Source organism: Leopardus geoffroyi, chromosome B2, assembly GCF_018350155.1.
Source record: "Leopardus geoffroyi isolate Oge1 chromosome B2, O.geoffroyi_Oge1_pat1.0, whole genome shotgun sequence".
Taxonomy (NCBI): domain Eukaryota; kingdom Metazoa; phylum Chordata; class Mammalia; order Carnivora; family Felidae; genus Leopardus; species Leopardus geoffroyi.
The window spans coordinates 119078953-119101048 of NC_059332.1; the positions used below are offsets into that span (position 1 = coordinate 119078953).

At 41.7% G+C, this 22096-nt stretch overlaps 1 protein-coding gene across 1 annotated transcript in view; it reads left to right on the forward strand.

The window, feature by feature from the left end:
* Nucleotides 1-5269: 5269 nt before the first annotated feature.
* ENPP1 (ectonucleotide pyrophosphatase/phosphodiesterase 1) overlaps nucleotides 5270-22096 on the forward strand; it is a 74229-nt gene continuing 57402 nt past the window's right edge. The window contains exon 1 of the mRNA XM_045499636.1: nucleotides 5270-5524. Within this exon, the coding sequence (XP_045355592.1) occupies nucleotides 5285-5524 (240 nt within the window). The 5' untranslated portion in view covers nucleotides 5270-5284. The remainder of the gene's footprint in view (nucleotides 5525-22096) is intronic.

Sequence of the window (22096 nt, forward strand, 5' to 3'; positions counted from 1 at the left end):
AGTTGACCGATGACAGACAAGTTGAGAAATATTTATTCTTGAAAAACTGCTAGGGTTTTGGATAAGAACAGTGAGAATTTGAGGCTTTCAGCCACCAGAGGGGTGGACTTAATTTGGTGGGGTAGTGGTGAGGTATGAAAATGGCAAAGGTAGAAAACAGCAGGACAAATCTGTAGCTATAAGTCCAGGGGAGTATTAAAAAAGGTCAGAAAAAATAATCAGAATCCAGAGTTGCTACAACACATTACCTGACAGCTCAGCTTTCAACGCAAAATTACAATACATGCACAGAAACAAGAAAAAGTGATTCATATTCAAGGGGGAAAAAATCTGTGTGTGTGTTTGTGTGTGTGTGTGTGTGTGTGTGTGCATGTACTCTGTTCTCTTAATTTCTCTAAAAACACATAAGGTTTAAAATAATAACACTGCATCATTGGCTTTATAACACATATAGACTAACATTAAGAGCAAAAGAAAAGGATGAGGAAAGGAAGATGTATTACAGAAAAAAAAAAAAAACCACTGTATTTTCCCAGAATTAAGTCCGTATTAATCTGAAGCAGGTGATAAGTTAAAGAGCCCTGTTATATAGAGTAACTGCTAAGAAAAACTCCTTTTTTTTTTTTTTAAAGTTTATTTACTTTTGAGACAGAGAGAGACAGGGCATGAACGGGGGAGGGTCAGAGAGAGAGAGGGAGACACAGAATCTGAAACAGGCTCCAGGCTCTGAGCTGTCAGCACACAGCCCGACGCGGGGCTCGAACTCGCGGGGCTCGAACTCACGAGCCGTGAGATCATGACCTGAGCCGAAGTCGGACACTTACCCGACTGAGCCACCCAGGCGCCCCGAAAAACTCCTTTAAAAAAGCTGAAATATAACAGAGGAATTAGCCCCGTATAATAAAAAAAAAAAAAAAAAAAAAAAAATTAACACAAATGTAAACAAGTGAAGGAAGAGCAGAGGGGGGAAAAAGACATGAGGCACCTAGAAAGCAAATAGCAAAGTGGCAGACGTGAATTCAGATTGTTGGCACCTTGAGGTTTTGCTGGACATGAGGTATGAGAGATGACGGAAGTGGCAGAGATTGCGGCCAACCGGAAAGTGAAGGAGTGGGCTGGACAGCAGCTCCCTCTAGACGGGGTACGTGTTTTCCATCTTTCCACAGTGTCTATTACTCTCAGTTACAGTCTACACTTCACTCAATTTTCTGTCTGCTTGATGACAAACCATGGCTCCTCCACCCCCGAGGGGCAAGCATCCCTTCCGGACCCCACAGGCTCTCCTTTTATAGATGCATTTTCAATGGCAGCTCTCAACCCTTTCCAGGAATTAAGTGTAACTCATGCATTATTTTTTAAACATTTTTAAATTTTATTCATTTTTGAGAGAGAGAGAGAAAGAGAGAGAGAGTGAATGGGGGAGAGACAGAGAGAGAGGGAGACACAGAATCTGAAGCAGGCTCCAGGATCTGAGCTGTCAGCACAGAGCCTGACGCAGGGCTGGAACTCAAGGACAAGAGATCATGACCTGGACTGAGGTCAGACACTTAAGAAACTGAGCCACCCAGGTGCCCCTAAATCATGCATTATTTATGTGAAAATTAAATTGCTTTATTCTGTTAGGGATGTCAGTTGAGTGATTTAAATATGGAAAGGGTACACTTATTTTTTTATTATTTTTTATTTTTTTATTTTTTGAGACAGCATGAGTGGGGGAGGGGCAAAGAGAGAGTGAGAGAGCGGGGGACAGAGGATCCGAAGCTGGCTCTATGCTGACAGCAGAGAGCCCCATGTAGGGCTCAAACTCATGAACCACGAGATCATGACCTGAACCAAAGTCAGATACTTAACCGACTGAGCCACCCAGGCAGCCCTAAACATGGAAAGAATACATTTAAACTTTTATGTACGTTGGGGAAATATTAACATTTTGTTGGCATTTGGAAATAATGGTGTAGTTTTATGGTATTATTTGTAATACCAGTTTATAAACGAGGAAGCCAAGACTCAGAGGTCCTGCAATCTATCTGGACAAGGTCACATAGTTATCCAAGCTTCTCCCAGAGAGTGTATTTTTGTGCTCACAAAAAAGAAAGAGAAAAGATGTCATACAAAATCTTAATAATAAGTTAACACTATGGAAAACATTTTTTTCCACGTCTTACAAAGATGAAAGAGCCATGTAGTTTTTTAGACCGGGCTAGATGTCTTTGGTGTTTTACTGGAGAATTGGAGAAAGCTGGAGAAGGTGTGGGGCAGCTGGTAAAAGAATTACTCTACAGCATATTTCCGTTTCTAAAAGCCAAGAAGAGCTGTTCCTCAATGTTGAGAAGTCACAGTTCAAACATAGATAAGTCAGTTTTATCTGGTGTTTTGGTCTTATCTGTGTCTCAAGTTTCAGGCAGCAAGGGAGAAACGTTTACATATGTCTGTAGAGTAAAACTTAAGGAATCTCATAAAATCTTAAACTCTCATCTTTACTGTTATACTAGATTAGAGTCTTCAATCATTAAAGCAAAGTGGTTTAGGACCAAGGATGAAACATTCAATACTATTTTTTTAAGTTTATATATTTATTTTGAGAGAGAGAGAGAGAGAGAACGAACCAGCCGGGGAGGGGCAGGGGTGGGGAGCACAGGATCCAAAATGGGCCCAGAGAGCTCCATGCAGGGCTTGAACTCACAAACCATGAGCTCATGACCTGAGACATTTAATCAACTGAGCCACCTAGGGGCCCCGAAACATTCGTATTAACCTTGCCCTAACCAAGAAAGTTGTGTTGCAGATTTATGTTTCGTGGTTCTGTTGTACTTAGGAGTGTAAACCGTCTCTCAGACTATTTGGAATATAAACAAGACTAAGGCAAATCTTTGCTACAGGCATCTTGATGTCTGTAGCTAAATAATCTGAGTGGCATACTTGATCCATTCTTATTCCTTTGATTTCACAATTTCAATTAGAACTTTTATAGTTACCCATAGATGTTCTGACCGGCACAGGAGAGGCCTGAGCAATGTCAGAGGCCACATCCTGGTGGCCTGTTTGCCAGGCCCACCCTGCAGATGTGTTACATTTTGTTTGGCCTTTCAAGTGTTTAAAGAAATTGTTTTTCTGAGTTTTGTAGACAAAATTTTGCAATCTGGAGAACTCACACAAACATCTAAATTTCCTGTTTCTCTTGAGAAATCTATCTGGCCACAATGGGCACACAATCCTGCTGAGTAAATGCCTCACCCCTATAACAGGGCACACGGTTCACCCACAGTGGGGCTGTCCCTCTTATTTAGGGCATTTGAGTTTGTGACTGCAGACTATGCTGACGGTTCCCATGGGCGAAGCCTTCAAAGTGATGCTACAGTGAAGACACTGATTCCCTGTGTTTTATTAGGTTCAAAGCCACTTTGGACGTCTCTGTTGAGTTTCTTTTAGATTTGATACTCATTTGACCGGTCTCCGTGGCACAGATCTTTGTCCTTGAATCTGATTTTTGGAAGCAGTTAAAGGAAAATTTGGAGCCAAGTTTGGGGTAAAAAATATGTGTGAGTATGAAATAGTGAAAACCTGTTTCTCTTGGGTGGTTTGTAAAGCTGACTCAAAGGTAATTAAAAAAAAAAAAAGAGCTCAATAATGTTTTGAGGGATGGCTTTTACTTCTTCCAGATGTCAGTTACCTTCCCACTAAACTTTCACAATATCCTATTTGTGACTCTATGATGCACATATGACTTGGGTTTTATATTATTTTGTTTATTTTCTTTACCTACTTCGACCAGACTGAGAGCTATTTGAGAAATATGTACTTTTATTCATCTTCGATATGGTATATATAGTTGGAGGTGAAAAGATTGAGTTGAAAAATTCATTATTGAATGAATGAATGAATGAATGAGTCAATATAAACAGAAAGCACCCTAAATTGACCATCTTAATGTTTATTTATTTTTGAGAAAGGGGATTTGAGCAGAGGAGGGTCACAGAGAGAGAGAGAGAGAGACAGAGGGAGAGAGAGAGAGAGAGAGAGAGAGACAGAATCTGAAGTAGGCTCTAGGCTCTGAGCTGTCAGCACAGAGCCCCAGGGGCCCAACTCAGGAGATCAAGGCCTGAGCTGAAGTCTGACTCAACCCAGGGAGCCACCCAGGCGCCCCCTAAATTGACTACTTTAAAGGGAACAACACAAACTTTATATCTATTAAATATCCATGAATTGCCTACATTCGTGTAACCAAAGTGGATTGAAAATGGATTGGTTTTTTACTGTATAACTTTCTTTGGTCACTGAACTCAGTCCCTGGCATTGCAAGGCAGTTGAAAGTCACCGGTTTCACCTTGACAGAGAAGAATCACTTCGCTACACACGTGTGGTTTTTCCAACTGATGAGCCAGGAAATGTAAAAGTTGTAGAATCAAAGGCGAATCAAAACCCATCAAGAATTATAGCCCACCGTTCGTGTCCTAGTTCAAAAATAAGGTTTCAAAGTATTTCAGACTGTGTTAAAATGTTCAATATTGCTAACCAAGCATCAGGGTCAATTTCAGAATAAGGCAGCATGGGCATTTTGAAACCTTCAACACAGAAAGTCTAAAGGAACTAGTAAGTAAATATATTAAAGCCGGATCAGAGACAAAAACCCAGAAACAACACAACACCGTGAAAAACTAAGTATCCATTATATATGAGCACTTTTGTTAACTAGACATGTTAAGGTTGGCTACTCCTGTCTCAGAGTAGAGTCGTAGTGGGTAGCAGGGCTTTGAGGGAATCCTCGCTCGCTTCTACGCAGGAGGAAAAGGTGGCCCTGTCCCACCCTCGACCCTCCGGCCGATTTGCACGTCCACGTAGAAACACAGGTCGGCCCGACTCCACTCCCCCGGCGTTAAGAAGCGGCACCAACCCGGGCTGCATCCTTCTCCTCCTCCCGCTCTATTTTGGGACCCCATGATCTCATGCCCTCTGCAGACCACATTAGGCAATTCCAGTCCAGGGCGATTGCTGCAAGTGTTCGGAAGGTGCCCGGGGCGCGGCGAGGGGAAAGCTCTGGGGGAAGTTAAAGACGCGCCCACGTAAACGACCCAAAATAACCGACGCGCAGAGTGCCCGAAATCAGACAGGAAGCCAAATAATCCGGGGCGTTGAGTTGCTTTCCCCTCACTTCTAGCGCGGGGCGGCGGGCGCGGCGCCAAGGGTCTGGCGGCGAGGGGCGGGCGCGGCGGCGGGCGGGGCGGGGCCGGCGCGGAGCCTATTAAAGGCGCAGCGAGGCGGCGGGGCCGAAGCGCTGGGGGCCACGATGGAGCGCGGCGGCTGCTCGGGGGGCGGGAGCAGCGGCGGCGAGGGCGGCCGCGGTTCCCGGGAGGGCCCGGCGGGGAACGGCCACGACCCGAGCCACGGCCGCGCGGCCCAGGCACCCGGGGAAGGGCAGGCGGCCGCGTCCTTACTGGCCCCCATGGACCTGGGGGAGGAGCCGCTGGAGAAGGCGGCGCACGCCCGCACCGCCAAGGACCCCAACACCTACAAGGTGCTCTCGCTGGTAGGTCCGCGGCCCGGCGCCCGGGAGGGCGGGGAGGGCGGCGCCCGGCTCCTCCGCTCCGTGCGCGGTCAGCACCCGGGGCCCGGAGAGAGGCAGCGTTTCTGCCGCTCCTCTTCGCCTGCACGCGCTCCTCACTGTTCTTCTCTTTACCCCGGGGGAGTAGGTCACGTTCACGTGTGCCACCGATGCTTCTAAGGGCCTGCTTAGGAAATCACAGTGTTCATAGTGTGATCTTTGGAGATACCACCTCGCCCCCCACCCCTCCCCGTGAGAGTACGAAGTTTTTAGAAGGGAAAAATGACCAGCCCGCCAGCCCGAAAGTTGTCGGTCTTAGGAAGGACCAACTTTTTTTTTTTTTTTTTTTTGCGACTGCAGTATTGATGACTTTCTTTGCATTAACTAATTTCACTTGAAAAGATTTAACAGAGCTCTTCAAGTTTTGTCAGGAACTTTAGGAAAAACCTTTTCTTTTGGCTCTACTCAGGAATTTCCTTGCAGCTGTTCCGAAATTCATCAATATTCATGTTATGCGAACGTGAAGAAACGTTTACCATTCTTTGTCTACTCTTTTAACCGTCGGTTACACGGTTTTTGTTGCTAACAAAAGTAGCCATTATTCCTCTGCTATTTGTTAGGACAGTTGCAAGATCCACAGTCACTTTTATAAAGTGTTGGGGGAGGGGGTGGGAATTCATTCTAGATGGATCGTAGGAAGTGCTGGATGGAGTCAGAGCCTGGGTTCCTGGTTTAGTTAGTAGTTGCTAAGGCCTTGTATAGCTCTCCCAAACCTCAGTTTCTTATTTGGTACAATGAGGACATCGTCTTCATTGCCCACTGCATAGAATTATTGTGGGGATCCAATGGGAACAACGTCTGTGGTGAAGTAAATTGAAACTTGCAAGGAGCCGTAATTTTTATTGTATTATATGGAAGTAACATTATCACTTGCTATGACTGAACAATGCTGTGTAGAGAATATCTTTTCTGATATATGAAATCTCCTTTCATAAGCATTTCCATTTTCACTATGTTTTAGGTTTCATGGAGAGGTTATAATGCTTTGAGGAACCAACATTCCTAAAAAGATGGTGTCATATGCTTAGTACTTAGAGGTTAAGCCTAAGATTGGAAGGGTTGCAAACCACATAATGTTTGTATCTCAACATATATTTTTGCATCATATAATCACTGTTTGAGTCTAGAACACGTGTTATTGATGAGAACCTAGGTTTTATCTATTGAGTCACCTTTTTTCTTTCTGTTAATGTGAGACTTTTGTTTCTAGAACATGATCACTTAAATGATTTAGTGTCACTATTTTCACGTGTTTAGCCCACTACAGGTTATCCAATAATTGTACATTGAATCTGTGCATAAGTCTAATGTGAAATCATTTCTAAATGCCTGTAGTCTTGAAAGGTTGCTAAATTGCCAATTGCTATATTCAGTTTTTAAATCTCTCCTACTCATTTACTTATAGATCCACAATAGGTATAAGCAAAGTCCTATTTTTGAAACACGCATTTCAGTCTATGACACGTGCAATCAGCTAAACAGCATTCCATTGTGCTCTGATGGTGCACCTCTAGGGACTGGACATGGAAATGTCTTAGGTCTTCCATAAGTAGTACAATCATGAATGTCACTTATCCCATTAGGCGGGGTCTTTTGCTGTAACACATATTGAATTGGCAGAGAATTCTTACCTCATGACTTTCGATGAAATACTGTGGGACATTAAATATACACCTAAACTCATTGCTGTATTTTTGAAATCTTAATTAGTAACTAAAGTGAATGTGAAACCTTTTATCCATTCTTCTTCCTCTTCCCTACGTCAGTACCCTTCTTTCCCCCCACTCCCTCCTCCCTGACCTTCCCCAAATGATACAGTTCCAAAGGGAAAAGTCTCCAAAAGGATTTTGACAGTTGACATCAAAGAGTTCTGGAGCATGTCTTCTAGAAAGGAGCTGCACTTACGGGTTCCTTTTTTCCAGTCAAACATCAACACACTTTTCATAAACTTGGAGAAATGGACTAGTTGCATCTGGTGTTTGGATTACTAGAGGCCAATCACTGATATGGTCCTCAGCCTCATGGTTTTTATCTAGCAGGATAATCACAAGAGCTGCCTTCCAGAGAATAATCAGTGGCAACTCTTGCATTTTTCTGAACATACTTCGGATAAGCTTAAATGATGCAGTGAAGAAGGAAAGATCCTGCTCTACCCTCCCCTCTCTTTAAGTATGGTGTTTGATCCCAGGGAAAGAATTGCAGTCTCTGGTGGCTTTTGGCCCTGGGCCCTGGAAAGGCCCTGAGCCAGACTGCGGAAAACTAAGAGGGCAAGTACAAGTATTATTCTCTATATGCTTCAGTAGATATGTTAAATACTGAATGCCTTTCCCTGGTTCCAAATTAAATTTTGAACTGAAATTTTGACTTCAACTGAGGTCGGACTTGAAGATTTGAAACAAAATTCTTCTTGTTCCTGGTATTTTAAAGGGCAGAAAACTTTCTTTAAAAAAAAAAAAAATTATTTATTGTGAGGGGGGAGGGGCAGAGAGAGATTGGGGAGGAGGGAGAGAGAATCCCAAGCAGGCTTCACACTGTCTACACAGAGCCTGACACAGGGCTCAATCTCACAAACCATGAGGTCATGACCTGAGCATAAATCAAGAGCCGATGCTTAACTGACTGAGTCACCGAGGCACCCCAAGGGCAGAAAACTTTCAGCCGCAGTGCAGTACATTTTTCCATTCTCCAGTGAGTTCCTCTACAGCATTACTTTGTGTTTGTGACCTTCTGCTGTGCTTATGAATACATACACCTGCGTATGTGTACAGGGCCGTATGTATGGGTGGTAGTTATGGAGGACTACTTTCACCTTTCAGTTAAAGAGTTCTTTGTAAGTGGCCGTGGTTGCCCTTGTTTATCAGAAGTTTGGGCATGAAAATTATTACTTTGGTTAGCGTTTCTCCCCTTTTTGCAACACATTGTCTTATCTCTAAAGTACAATGTGGAGAACAATCAAGATGGTTCTCTGCTCTTAATCAGATTTGGACTTGGCATTATTCTTTGGTTTGCAAAATTTAACATCCAGCCAGCCATGGTTTCGCATATTTCAACATGACCAGAGCGTCTTAGAGGTCAGAGAAGGCTCCTGTTTGCCTCTTACGGTTTTTGTTTCACACATTGTGATAAAATGCATCACAGATTTCTAGGAGCCAAGTAAGGTGGTTGTGTTTACTACTGGACCTAAGAAGGTGCCTTCCACTCAATGTTGGCTTTTGGTTGAATGAGTGAATGCGCTGCATTTTTGCTTAGACCAAGTGACACTTTACCTTGGCAAAGGGCAAGATGGGAAGACAGAATATACATCTATAGACCCACATGACCAATTGAAGGTCAGGAGTCTCAGGAATCTAAATATAGATGCACTGGTAGGTAGGGCGCTTGGATATAAATTCAGGGATAAGATCAAAACTGGAATATCATTCCATTAGGGCGTTGGGAGATGGAAGAGGCAGTGAATGGGCTATGAACAAGTTTCCAGCCAAGGCCAACCTTAGGACAGGCCAGACAAGGCCTCTGTGATCACTTGCATTCAGAATCAGGATCTCACTACTGGGCATTCTCTCACGTTCAAATGACCCAAGTGTGGCCATCTGACATGCACAAGGTAGGTCATCCTGCAGGTACAAAGGAAAGTCTCCTTCACTTGTATCGAGGCCTCTTCTGTTTTGGTGACTTTGCTATCATACTCCAAATTCAGTCTTTGTGGCTTTTGTGGGGTATTGTTTTCTCCAGCATTGCTTTCTATTACTTCCTTTCTTCTGCTTTGAGTCATATTCTGGTTACTCTCTGTCACCATTGATACCTCACCTATTTTCGCTCCATGGGTACACAGACATCCTTTGAACATTTTCTTTTTTCCCATCTATTCCACTTGTTCAGTTAATTCTGGACACTCAGTGTTGCTGTCCCCCACCCCCATTATTTCCTAATCATGATTCTGAAGACAATCCCTAGTGGCTGTGTTAAGAGACCTTATACATTGTGTATAATACAGAACTGAGGACCATTGGCTCATAATATTTATAGAAATTCGTACCATCTTCTCATCTTCCTCCAGCTAGCTTTTTTCTCAGATACTAATATTAAAGGTAAATGAAAATAGTTTTATATTTGGTTTGAGTTTGATAAATTCCACTGCAAAGTATCTGTGTGACTTGTAACTCATAGCAAATGTATTTCATCTGCGTTTATGGGCTTTTTGGACAAGCTAGAGAACTTAATTATGATTCATAATTGGGGGGGTAGGGAGAGAGACATTTCATGTTTCAAACAACTTAGGAACAAATAAGCTTTTGGAATACAACTTGTAATTAGAGAACTACCTTGGTTAAAATAAACATGCCTTTATCTACCATGAAACCTTTTAGCAAACGAGTTCAAGGCAGAGCATAGATTACTCTTTTAAGCCTAACAAGAACTGATATTCAGAAAACTGACTCAAAATAAAAATCCTTTGACATCAAATCAAATCTAAGTGATGTATTTACCACGGAAAGAAAATATAATAATATATTTGAAAGGGCTTTTCTAAAGTGACCAGAATGTCCAGCTAAATATTAACTAGAACACTGTTTCCTGAGTATTTTAGTTATCTGAGGTTTAATTATAAGAATTAAGATAAATCTATAATAATCTTTATTTTATCCTCACTCACATTTAGATTTTAGAATAAGATCTGATGGAAATGTAGGTGGTAAAAGTTTATCATTCACAAAGCACTTTGCAGTTTTAGAAAACATTTTCCCAGATCCTCAACACGTCAGCAACTCTGAAACAGTAAAGTATGGTGACAGTTAATCCTACTTGATAGATTAGGAAACTGAGGCTCACAGGCATGCAGTCAGGTTTCTCAAACAGCAGAGTGCTTAGGAAACAGCCCAAAACTGTTAAGGACAACAGATTGCTGGGCTCCAATCCCAGTGGTTATGATTCAGAAAGCTTGAAATTGTTATGGACTAAATGTCTGTGTCCTTCCCACATTCATATGGTGAAGTCATAAGCCCCCAATATAATGATATTTGGAAGTGGGGTCTTTGGGAGTTGATTAGACTCAGATGAGGTTGTGAGGGTAGGCTGTCATGATGGGATTAGTATCTGTACAGGAAGGGGAAGAGAGAGGAGAGCTGAGCCGGCTCCCTCCCTTCCTTCCTTCCCCCATGCCCATCTGACACTGAGGAAAGGTCCCATGAAGACACAGTGAAAAAAAGAAGCCAGAAAGAAGAGAGTCTTCACCAGAAAGCAGTTTGGCTAGCATCCTGATCTTGGACTTGCCAGCCTCTAGAACTGTGAGAAATTTCTGTTAAATTACCCAGTCTATGACATTTTGTTACAGCAGTTTGAGTGGCACTAAGATAGGAATGGACCCAAAGAATCTTGCATAATTATGACATGTACCTTAAGTTATTCAGGTGTAGTTGGTGTATTTACTCTATTTCTAGAAAGAGTAGGTTAAATTTATAGGCGAAAGTCATCTGCCATCTGTAAGTAGAAAACTATGCAAGGACTTTTAACTACAGATTTTTATTCTGTATTAATGGCAAATGGCATCCCATTCATACGCCTTTTTATCAGTGTGATGTCAATAATCACATGTTATTCTGAACTTCCAATGTATACAAATTTTGAGGAAAACGATTTTCATCTTCTTAATTTGAGTTTCCTTATTTTTTTAATTTATTTTTTATTTTTTTTAGTTTGTTTTGGGAGAGAGAGAGCATGAGAGGGGCAGAGAGAGAGAGGGAGAGAGGGAGAGAGAGGGAGAGAAAACCTCAAGCAGGCTCTACACTGTCAGTGTAGAGGGAGATATGGGGCGGGAACTCAAGCCGTGAGCCGAAATCAAGAATCGGATGCTTAACCTACTGAGCCACCCAGGCACCCTTGAGTTTCCTTTTTAATACATTTTTAAATGTACCAGAATAGGAAAATAGAGTCATGATAGAAAGTCATTGTGAAAGGAGTAAATTTTCACAAGCATGTCTCATTTGTGGATCGATCATTTTCTCCCCATATCATAGGATTTTACACAGATTTAAGGTGGCAAACATTCTATCATAGGCATGGTCTGAGATCCTCAAAGAGCATTCTAGCTTGGTTTTCAGGAAGTATTTCAGAGAAAGTAGCTTGTTTCTAAAGCTGATTTCTTTCCCTTGAAACGCTTTTTGACATTAGTAAGCGTCTGGGGCCTACGGTCTGTCGTGGAGAGAGAAATGGAAAGCAACTCAAGTAGTTTTTTATGATGCTGTTGTGCAGCAAAAGAAAATACAGCCGTCGTTATGACATTTTTCCAGATAGAGTCTCTGTTGCTCCAGAGTACCTTTATTTTGAATAGATATGTTTCTAAGCAAAAGACAATACAAGTAGAACAAAGTTTCAAGAGCCCACATCCACGTAGTTTAGACCGCAGCCCTCAACCTGCAGTGGGTGGCCAGGGGCCATGGATTGCAAACGATTTTAGCAACAGTAGTCAGATGTCACCTGCCCTTTTCACTGTGCTGACCTTGACACTGAGGGCATGAAAGCAGTGGCAGGGACCACTGCTGTCGCCTTAGCAGGGATCAAGGCAATGAGTCGCACCAGCAGCTGCCTGTAGCCCTGCACTTGCGACTAAAACACAAAGAAGTCAGTTTCACTTAAAAGAGTGTACTGGATAAGGTGGTAAAAATGTCCTTGATGAAGCAGATTTTATTAAAGCTCAACCATAAACTACCTACCTTTTTAATAGGTGGGAAATTGGAAGTATGCACTGCCGCGTCTGAAGTGCTTTTGTTTTCTGGAGGGGAAACTCTGTGATTGAGTTGTGAGCTGGACTGGCTGCTTTTTGTTTTTTTTTCCTGGAACACCAGTTTTCATTTTTATTTGAAAGAATGGCTGACACGCACTGGTTATTCGGATTTAGTATTTGGCCCACATTTTCTCAAAATGAATAATGTTAGCTTGTCACTTCAAGGAAAACAAATTAAGGTACCTGTTGCCTATGGTAAAAATCCAGTCTTTTCAGTAAAAATCAGAATTTGGGGGAACTTGTACCTGTTATTGTATGATTGGTAGCTTCCCAACTTTTAAAGACTTTTGTGAAGAAATTGATGGAGATAGTAAGGAGTTCGACTTTTTTTTCCCATAAGGTATGATGACTTGTGTCAACATTTGAAAGAACTACGTAACTCAGTGAACCAGTATTTTCCAAGGGACCAATGGATGATTTACAAAACTAGGAATGGGTGTAAGTTTCATTCAAAGGGCAAGAGAGATTAATGGATTTTAATGTAACAGTATTGAACGTTCGTTAATATTGTTTCAAGTCTGTGTCCTGAATACGTGGTCATTTTTCTTGTGGTTATTGATAAGCTTTAGTGTGACTGAATTTTTTATTTTTCCTTACTCAGGAGACATTCACATCCTTGCTACTCAAGGTGTGGTCTGCAGACCTCAGCCTCACCTCCTTGGCACCTGTACAAAATGCAGAATTTTGGGCCCCACCCCCCCAGACCTTCCAAACCAGAATCTCTGTTTTTGCAGATCCCCAGGGATTGGTCTACACGTTCAAGTTTGAGGAGCAGCACTCCTTAAGGATCATGAACTGGTAGAGAAGGCACACCAGCCCGAATTTCTTGAGCTGGGGCTGCTAATTAGCCTTTGTTCTTCCACAGACCTCATACATGATGCTACGATTAAAAAAAAAAAAAATCCTGACTGTTCCTTAAAGACCTCAACTGTGTTGGCTTTGGGTTGAAATGGCGCTGCTGCTGGTTGCATTTGGCCCCTTTCTTTCCTTGGACCTCAGCGGCGCCTTGCTTAAAAGTGCCCATTCATTGCTCTCGTTGCGTGTACAGGACATGACATACACTGTCTCTTCCCTCCCATCACGTGTGCAGTTTCCATGTAGCAGGAGCTGACCTGCGCTCTCATTTGTTTCTTGTGCTTTAACTGCCTTTTCCTCACTCTGTCCTGGCTTGTCCTTTAATTGCTCTTTATTGCTCTCAGCTGTGCCAGCTTCTGCCTTTGCTGTGACCTGATAATATTTGGATGTTCCTTCCAATTCAAACATCCATCTGAATACCCAGCGGGTTTCACTTTTACATCACACCATCAACAGAACTCTTCAGTTCAGACTTTCCACTGCCAGTACCTTCTCAACGATCAACAATATACTTGACACAAAACCAAAACAAAGAAATCTTGGACCAGGGCATTTTCAGGTGGCATTGAGTCAGGTGAAGTGTCCTTGGTGCAGAGTTTATTCCATAATATTTCATCATCCAAACACATAGGCTTCCTATAGAGAGCCATCCAGCATCACTTAGATTAGAATCTCCTGGAAACTAGGAAACAGGTGAATGGAGTCTATTCAGGTGGGAAGGGTGTGGGTTAGGAGCATTATGAATAGACCGTGTTGTTCTTGTCTCTCTTTGAATTAACCAAAGAAATAAGTACAGAACAACTCTACATGTACACTAAAATACCTTACCGATCAGCTCAAAGAAGTAAATGTGAGGAATGTTGCCATATAAAAGTATTTATACATTTGTCATCTCTTGGAAAGTGTTTTTGGTAAAAAAAAAAAAAATGTTTACTTATTTTGAGAGAGAGAGAGAGAGGTTGTGGGGGAAGGGTGGAGAAAGAGGGTGACGGAGAATCCCAAGCAGGCTCCGTGCTGTTAGCACAGAGCCAAATGCAGGGCTCAAACTCAAACCGTGAGATCATGACCTGAGCTGCAGTCAAGAGTCGGACGCCTAACTGACTGAGCCACTCAGGCATCCCAGGTCTGGAAACTTTTAAAGGAAAAGGGGACATTGATTTTTCTGGGATGACTCAAGCAAGTTTTAAGAGACAGGGGTCATGTAAAGAGCCTGAAACTTGGAGTTATAGGAAGTAGTTGCTGTGTGACCTTTGAACATTTGCTCTGCTTCTCTGACTTTCAGTTTCTTTGACCATGATACAAGGGGTTTGGAGTAGGTGGCTTTCTTCTAGGTCTAAAATCTTTGTATAGAGAGCTTATAATTTTCCCCTTGTTATAAAAATACTACATGTTACAGGTAATGTAAAGTTCAGAAAATGTGAAAAAGTGTAAGAAAATAAAGATTGCGTTCTTTTTATCTGCTATTAATCTTTTTTTTTTTTAACCTCAGGATTTTTCCATGTGTGCATTTCACTTCCTTTTCTAACAAAAATGAGATCACCTTACAGATACTGCTCCATTTCTTTTCATTTGTATTCTACCACGAGATTTTGTCAGTGCTAGACAGTTTTTCAGCCTTTCAAGAATAGGATTTCAAGACTTTTATTTTACTAGTTCATGGGGTAAACTTTGGAGGCGTCCCTACTCATACCTTAGTCCCCAGTAATCAAAACAAATTTTTTTAGAACACATTTTTTGTTTTATTCGTTCATTCATTCATTCATTCATTCAAATTTTTTTTAGAACACAGTTTTTGTTTTTGTTTTATTCATCGCTCAGCTTTACCTCCACTGCTCAGGCTTCTTTCTTATGGTTCAGTTGTTAGTTTTCCTAAACATAATACATGAGGGGAAGTGTGTGCCCCTAAACTCAGCCTTCTTTTTGCCTGTTTCTCACTGCTTGAGTACCAGTGTTACCACTTGGGGACTGGGCGTTTCAGCTTCATCCAGTCACAGCAGTCCTGGACGTCTGTGATGTATATGTGTGGCCATGGGTCAGGCAGTATTTGTCAAGCACTTAAAGTGGACCTTTGTGCATGGTAAGAGCTCTGGAGGTGTTTGGCGAATTTATACGTGCCTTTATGGAGTTGACTCTTTGTCAAACTCGATGTGAAGCACTTTTTCTCCTTTGATTGGCAAAGTTGTACGATGTAAGAGGGAGCACACGTGATGGCTGGTAAGTCCGGTCTGGGACCCACCTGTTAGGGAGACTCTGTGTCCCTTCTGTAAGATGGGACATGTGTACGTTATATGCCCTTCTGTAAGATGGGACATGTGTACGTTATATGCCTAATTTGGATTCAGATGTTCGAAGACTCAGATCATTTTAAGCTTCTGTTTTTATGCTACTGGGCCAGTTGAGAGAGTCAGACAGGGTCTCAGGATGCCTGCCCCCCAGTGTCCCAGCTCTGCTGAAACATACCTTCTATTATCGTCGGCTCAGATTTGTACTGTTTTCCAAGTACACTTTGTGTTAATGATTTCTGTTCTCTACCCCAGGAATGATTTGTTTTTTCTTTTACCTCCCTATTTCTTACCTGACGCCAGATACTCCCTGGGATCCAACTCAGCTTCCCCTGTCACGGGAAACATTCCTTAGCTGCTCTTTGTCTCAATATCCCCTATCCCTGAAGGTCTCAGTTGCTACTTCATCATAGAGAGGTCATCGAGCTTAGTGGTTAAGGGCCAGATGCTGGAATTGAAACCTGTCTTTCCAGTAAGTACTGTGTGCCCTTGGGCAAGTCCTTTAACTTCGCTGTGCCCCAGTTTCCTCATCTGTAAAATGGGGATAATAACAGTAGCTAGCTACCTCAGAGGTTTGTTTTAAGGGTTAAATGAATTAACATATGTACACTAATGAGTAAAGTACCTGAGACAGTATAGATGCTAGATTAGGGTTTATTGTTATTGCTAAGGTTGATAACTTAATAAACAAATATTTAGAGTTCCTACTGTGTGAGCAATCTTGTGTAAGAAGCTGGGGGCTAAATGGAGGCTAGGGGGAGGGAAAGACTTCCTCCCTGTTCTCATGGTCCACCCCCACAGGACCAGAGAGTTACCAAAGAATCCTACAAGACTGTCTCATGTTGACGCAGTGATATGTGCTGTCTAGAAGCTAGGGGGGCCCTGAGGGAGAGTCCTGAGGGGGAGGGGACCTAGTCACAGAGGTCGAAGGTGTCCTGTGGGAAGTGACTGGTGAGCCAAGAGGATTCTGCTGTACACAGGCCCTGGGATAGCCAGGAGTAGTGTCCATTCCCGAATTGGAAGGAGACCAGGGTAGGTGGTGTGCACAGGTGTGTGATGGGTGATGAGGCTGGAAAGGGGGTCTGGGGCCAGGTCCAGGCTGGGCCTTGCAGACAGACTATTGGACAGATTTTGCTTTTTAGGAGCAATTGGAAATCACTGAAGTGTTTTCCTGTCTGTTTTTGTTTCTATTTTCATTCTTAATGACAAAATCTGATTTACGTTTTGGAAAGACCATTTTAGTTTCAATGGGAGGAACAAATTAAAAAGGATGGCAGCTGAGGAAAGTTTGCTTTTACTCTCTTTTTACTTGGCCGTTTCATAACTGCTTTCTCTTTTCCTGCTAGATGTAAGTTCCGCATGTAGCTATTTAAGTTAAAATTTATATCAACTAAAGTCCTATGAAATAAAAAGGAACTCAGGTTTTCAGTCACATCAGCCACTTTTCAAGTGCCCAGCGGTGAAGCTACCAAAGGGGGCAATTCAGGCAAATGCCACAGTAGCGTCTTAAAAACTTCTGTGCTTGGGGCGCCTGGGTGGCGCAGTCGGTTAAGCGCCCGACTTCAGCCAGGTCACGATCTCGCGGTCCGTGAGTTCGAGCCCCACATCGGGCTCTGGGCTGATGGCTCAGAGCCTGGAGCCTGTTTCCGATTCTGTGTCTCCCTCTCTCTCTGCCCCTCCCCCGTTCATGCTCTGTCTCTCTCTGTCCCAAAAATGAATAAACGTTGAAAAAAAAAAAATTAAAAAAAAAAAAAAACAAACAAACTTCTGTGCTAGGACTTGAGGGTTGTAATATTACAGGTTTTGTTGTTGGGTTTTTGTTTGTTTGTTTGTTTGTTTTGTTTTTACTTTTATAGTTCTTCCAGCAAGTTATAATGAAAATGTATATGGAACAGATGTTCTTTGTTCAAGAAACATTTGTTAGAACAAAATAAATTGCTCAAAAGGCTTAATTTTGTGATTGTTCATACAAATGTAATTTTAAGAATTTTTTTCCCAAATGAATGAGTGTAATGAAGTTGAGTTAAGCCTAAATATACACATTAAAAGGTGACACATTTCTAAAATTATGTTCCCTCCTAAATTATAAGCCCTTGTATTCCCTTATAATTTTTAAGTTCTGTCTTTAAGTTTCCACTGTAATTGTGACCGAGTGACTACTGTGTCTCTACTGAAAATAAGTGGCCGTTTGTCATCTCCCTGTTATCCCGTTTTCTGTCTTTGGGGAGAATTACCAGAAATCCTCTGGATAGTTTTTTTTTTTGTTTTTTTTTTTTTTTTTTTTGCTGTTTATTTCCCTCCGGGCCCATCTTTCAAGAATAAATGTAAGGTACTCTTCTGATCATTATGTTCCAAAATTTATTTTGGAAAAAACACAGGAACAAATCACATAAACCTAACTGAGCACAATGTCCTGTCTCCACCTTTTGTGTTTTATCTCTGATCTACCATCTGTGAAGGTAAGATACCTGCCCAGGCAAGAAAAACAGTATACGTTGGATAAAATCCATAGTTCCTTACCTTTTAGTCCATCTGTTTTGTCCACAGCCTGAGGGTACGTCTTATACCATAAAGGAGCTGCTTTTCCCTCTTTTTTTCTGTCTCATGAGCTTAACAGACTTAAAATTTTTTTTTTGTCCTAAAATCATTTACGGGTACTTTTATTTAATGACTCCTATCTGTCTTGATCGTAGCTTCAAAAGAAACACCATTTTCAGGATTATTTTGGCAGACATTATTTTTTTCTTGAAATCCAACCGAAGCAAGATCTAATTAAAAATATATATTTTTGTATCTAGGAGATTGAGAATGAAAAACAAATAAATCTTCAAAATGGAAAGTTCTTTGCCAATATTCATTTTAGTTTAGATTATGCCTTTAGATTATGCCTTGGTGTGTGTGTGTGTGTGTGTGTGTGTGTGTGTGTGTGTGTGAGACAGAGAGAGAGAGAGAGAGAGAGAGAGAGAGAGAGAGATCACTTGCTCTATTCACCAGGGTCCTATCACAAAAAGGCCATACTTGGTAATTTAATTAAGAGAATTTAGTATAAGAAACAAGTTGGAAAGGTGTTGGGAGGACGGTACTGAAAGCCAGACTGGATAGTGTGGCAATGAGGCGGCCACGTGAAGGGGAGCTGGAAGGAACTGCCACCCCCTGGAGGGCAGGAGGGGCAAAGGGAGAAGAAGGTGGTGCAGCCAGAGCCCGGATGATTAACCGCTTGCATTAGTCTGGTGCATTTGTCACAGCTAAAGAACCAATATGGGTATAGCCTTTTTGGCTAGAGTCCTTGCTCTGTTTGCATCTCCTTAGTTTTTCCCTGATGTCCTTTTCTGTTTGCTGTTCCCGTATCCCATCCAGGAGCACCACGTTACGTTTCGTTGTCTCATCTCTGTAGCTTCCTCGTGGCTGTGTTTCTCAGACTTCCTTGTTTTTGATGCCTCTGACAGTTTTGAGGAGTGCTAGTCATGTATTTTGTGGAATGTCCTGCAATTGCGGTTTGTCCGCCGGTTTTCTCACCAGTAGAGTGGGAACATTCACTTTGGGGAGGCAGACCACTGAGGTAGTGTTTTTCAGCGTTCTTTGCTGTAGAGATAGTCTTTTTTTGTACTTGTCCATCCTGTACTCTTTGAAAGCCCAGCCCACACTTACAGAGTAGAGTACGTTCTACTTTGAAGGTGGTTCATCCACATAAATTATGCCGAATTCTGTACTGGAGATTGGTCTGTTCTTATTTATACAGTCATTTATTTATATCAATTTGAACTCATTGATATTTATTTTATGCTTTATATCCAAAAATATGTTATTTGTACTTTTGCTCAAATTGTTCCAGCTTTGGCCATTGGGAGTTGGGGCCTGTGTCCCTTTGACACACCCCCATCACTCTGTGTGTGTGTGTGTGTTTGTGTAACACTTCCTTTACTTTCTGGTACTACAAGAGGATTCAGACTTTCAGGCTCATCTTGTCCTATTTTTTCCCCCCTAAACATTTACTAATATTCTTAATACTATAAACTAGTGAGTATAACCCAGTCTACTTTTCCACTTGAAAGTTAGAAGTGGACTTGCATAAATGTTTGCGCCTAAATTCTCTGTGCATCTGGCAAAGGGAGTAAAGTACTCATCACATCGCTCACATCCCCATATCACTGTGTGGAGTATTTTTCAGGCATTTCCCTTCGTCCAGTGAAGTGCTGAGGAACCAGGTCATTACTCTGAATGAAGCTGGCCATTTGTGTATTTAAGCAGAGTCAACTCTTCCATTGCCTCATTGATCATTTTACCTCGGGAATGATTTAGGCACAAAATCTGGGAGACGTGTGTCCTCTCCTATGGTCAGAGAGGCATACTGGTTGGTACTACCAACTTGATTGATAAATTCATCCCTGTCCAGCATCTGGTCATCAGTTGTGCAGATTCAAAACCCTCTTATGGTATTTGATGAATCAGGAATTTGGAAAAAGCTTGGCGGGGCAGGTGTGGCTCAGGGTCTGTCATGTGGTTGCAGTCAGATGGTGGCTGGAGTTGCAACAGCATGGAGTGGGGCATCTGCTCCACTGGCCAGGCATCCTGCTGGCCAGGCATCCTGCTCCCATGGAGGGACCTCTGCCTGTGGTCTGTATGTATGCATGGGATAGTTTGGACATACGGCATGATAGCCTCAGAGTAGACTGCGTACATGGGGGCTGAAGGCTTTAAGAGGAAACACACTGGTGATGGATTTACCTAATTTCAAAATAATTGATCAGTGTTTTCTATTGTTTGGGTCTACCATAATGTATTCTATTTAGTCAGTTGTTTATTAACAGAAATTGTAGGTTCTTCGCATATTTTTTTGCTGTTATAAATAATGCTGCAATAAAGAAATATTTCTGGGGGCGCCTGGGTGGCGCAGTCGGTTAAGCGTCCGACTTCAGCCAGGTCACGATCTCGCGGTCCGTGAGTTTGAGCCCCGCGTCAGGCTCTGGGCTGATGGCTCAGAGCCTGGAGCCTGTTTCCGATTCTATGTCTCCCTCTCTCTCTGCCCCTCCCCCGTTCATGCTCTGTCTCTCTCTGTCCCAAAAATAAATAAACGTTGAAAAAAAAATTTAAAAAAAAAGAAAAACAAAAAAAAAAAAATAAGAAAAAAAAAAAAAAAGAAATATTTCTGTATGCATATCCTTATACGCTTATGTGAAAACTTCTAGCAGATGAATTATTAAATTCGGAATGGCAGGAGTGGCGATTCTGTACATTTTGAATTTAGGTAGATTAATCTAAGTGACCTTTTGGAAAGGAACATATGTTTTTATGAAGATAGGGGGAAAGTGCCTGTCTCTTTTTACATCCTTGCCAACACTTGTAGTTACTAATCTGTTTAATGATTCTCAATTTCATTGGCTAAGAAAGGGACTCTGATTTATAGTTCTTTGATTTTTAATGAAGGTGAATGTCATATTTTTATTAGCTGTTTCTCTTTTTTGCCTAGACTAGTTTATTACATTTGGTATTTTAAAACCGTGGGTTATCTTTTCCTACTTGGTTTTTATGCACTCATTATCTATCATCGACATGAACCTTCTGTTGTGTGTTGAAAATGTTTTATCCTAGTTCCCCCACTCCAGTTTTTCTTGTGGTTGATGTTCTTTTTCTTTGGCATTACAGACATTTCTTGTTTTTATGGATCAAATACGTTAACTTCTCCATTCTAATTTTTGGAGTTTGTGCCATCCTTGTGATGGTGTTCACCACCCTAAAATTATAAACATTTTGCCCATGGTTTTCTTCTAGTGATTTCACATTAAACCTTTAAATATTTACTCCATCAGTCATTTTATTTTGTTAGAAGGCAAGAGATAGAAATCCAGTTTACTAGACATGCTCCTGAAGATCTTTTCTCAATTGCTTTTCTTAAGAAACCAAAGTAAGTCAGATTACATAAAGAAAAGCCACAAAAATGTAGTTTGCTAAGTGAAGGTAAACAACAGTTAAATAAGCCATCAGACCAAGAAGAGAGTGTTGATATTTAATAATTCTGTCATCACTGGTGGGCATGATCCTTGTGTGGGTGTAAACAGAAGCCCTCATGGCAGGAAGCTGCATCTGAGGAGTTGCCCTCCAGCCTTTTGAAGAGCAACCCCTGCTTTGTTTTGAGGTGTTTTCTGTTCCTGAAAACCTTGTTCATTAGGTGCTTACCTCTCAAGATTCCATGAGGGCGTACAGGTCATGGAGTGAAGGTTGCCATCCGAGCTAAATCTCTATTGAAACCATCACTTTTTACTACTGAAACAGCCACCAAATGCACCAAATGACTGTTTTACCCTTGACCTTTAACTTCAGAGAGAAATGGTCTGTGAGAGCAATTGGTGAGATCTTAGAGAAGTGATTTGCTGGATATTCTTCCCTTTGAAGTGCTTGGTACTTTTTGAAACAAAAATAAACGGACAAGTTTTTCTTTTTATTGTATCTCTGTGAGATGATGGCTTTTAGCCAAACCGTGGCGATCATTTCACAATATATGTCAATCAAACCATCGTCCTATGTGTCTTAAACTTATACCGTGATGTATGTCAGTTATTTCTCAAACTGAAAAAAAAATTA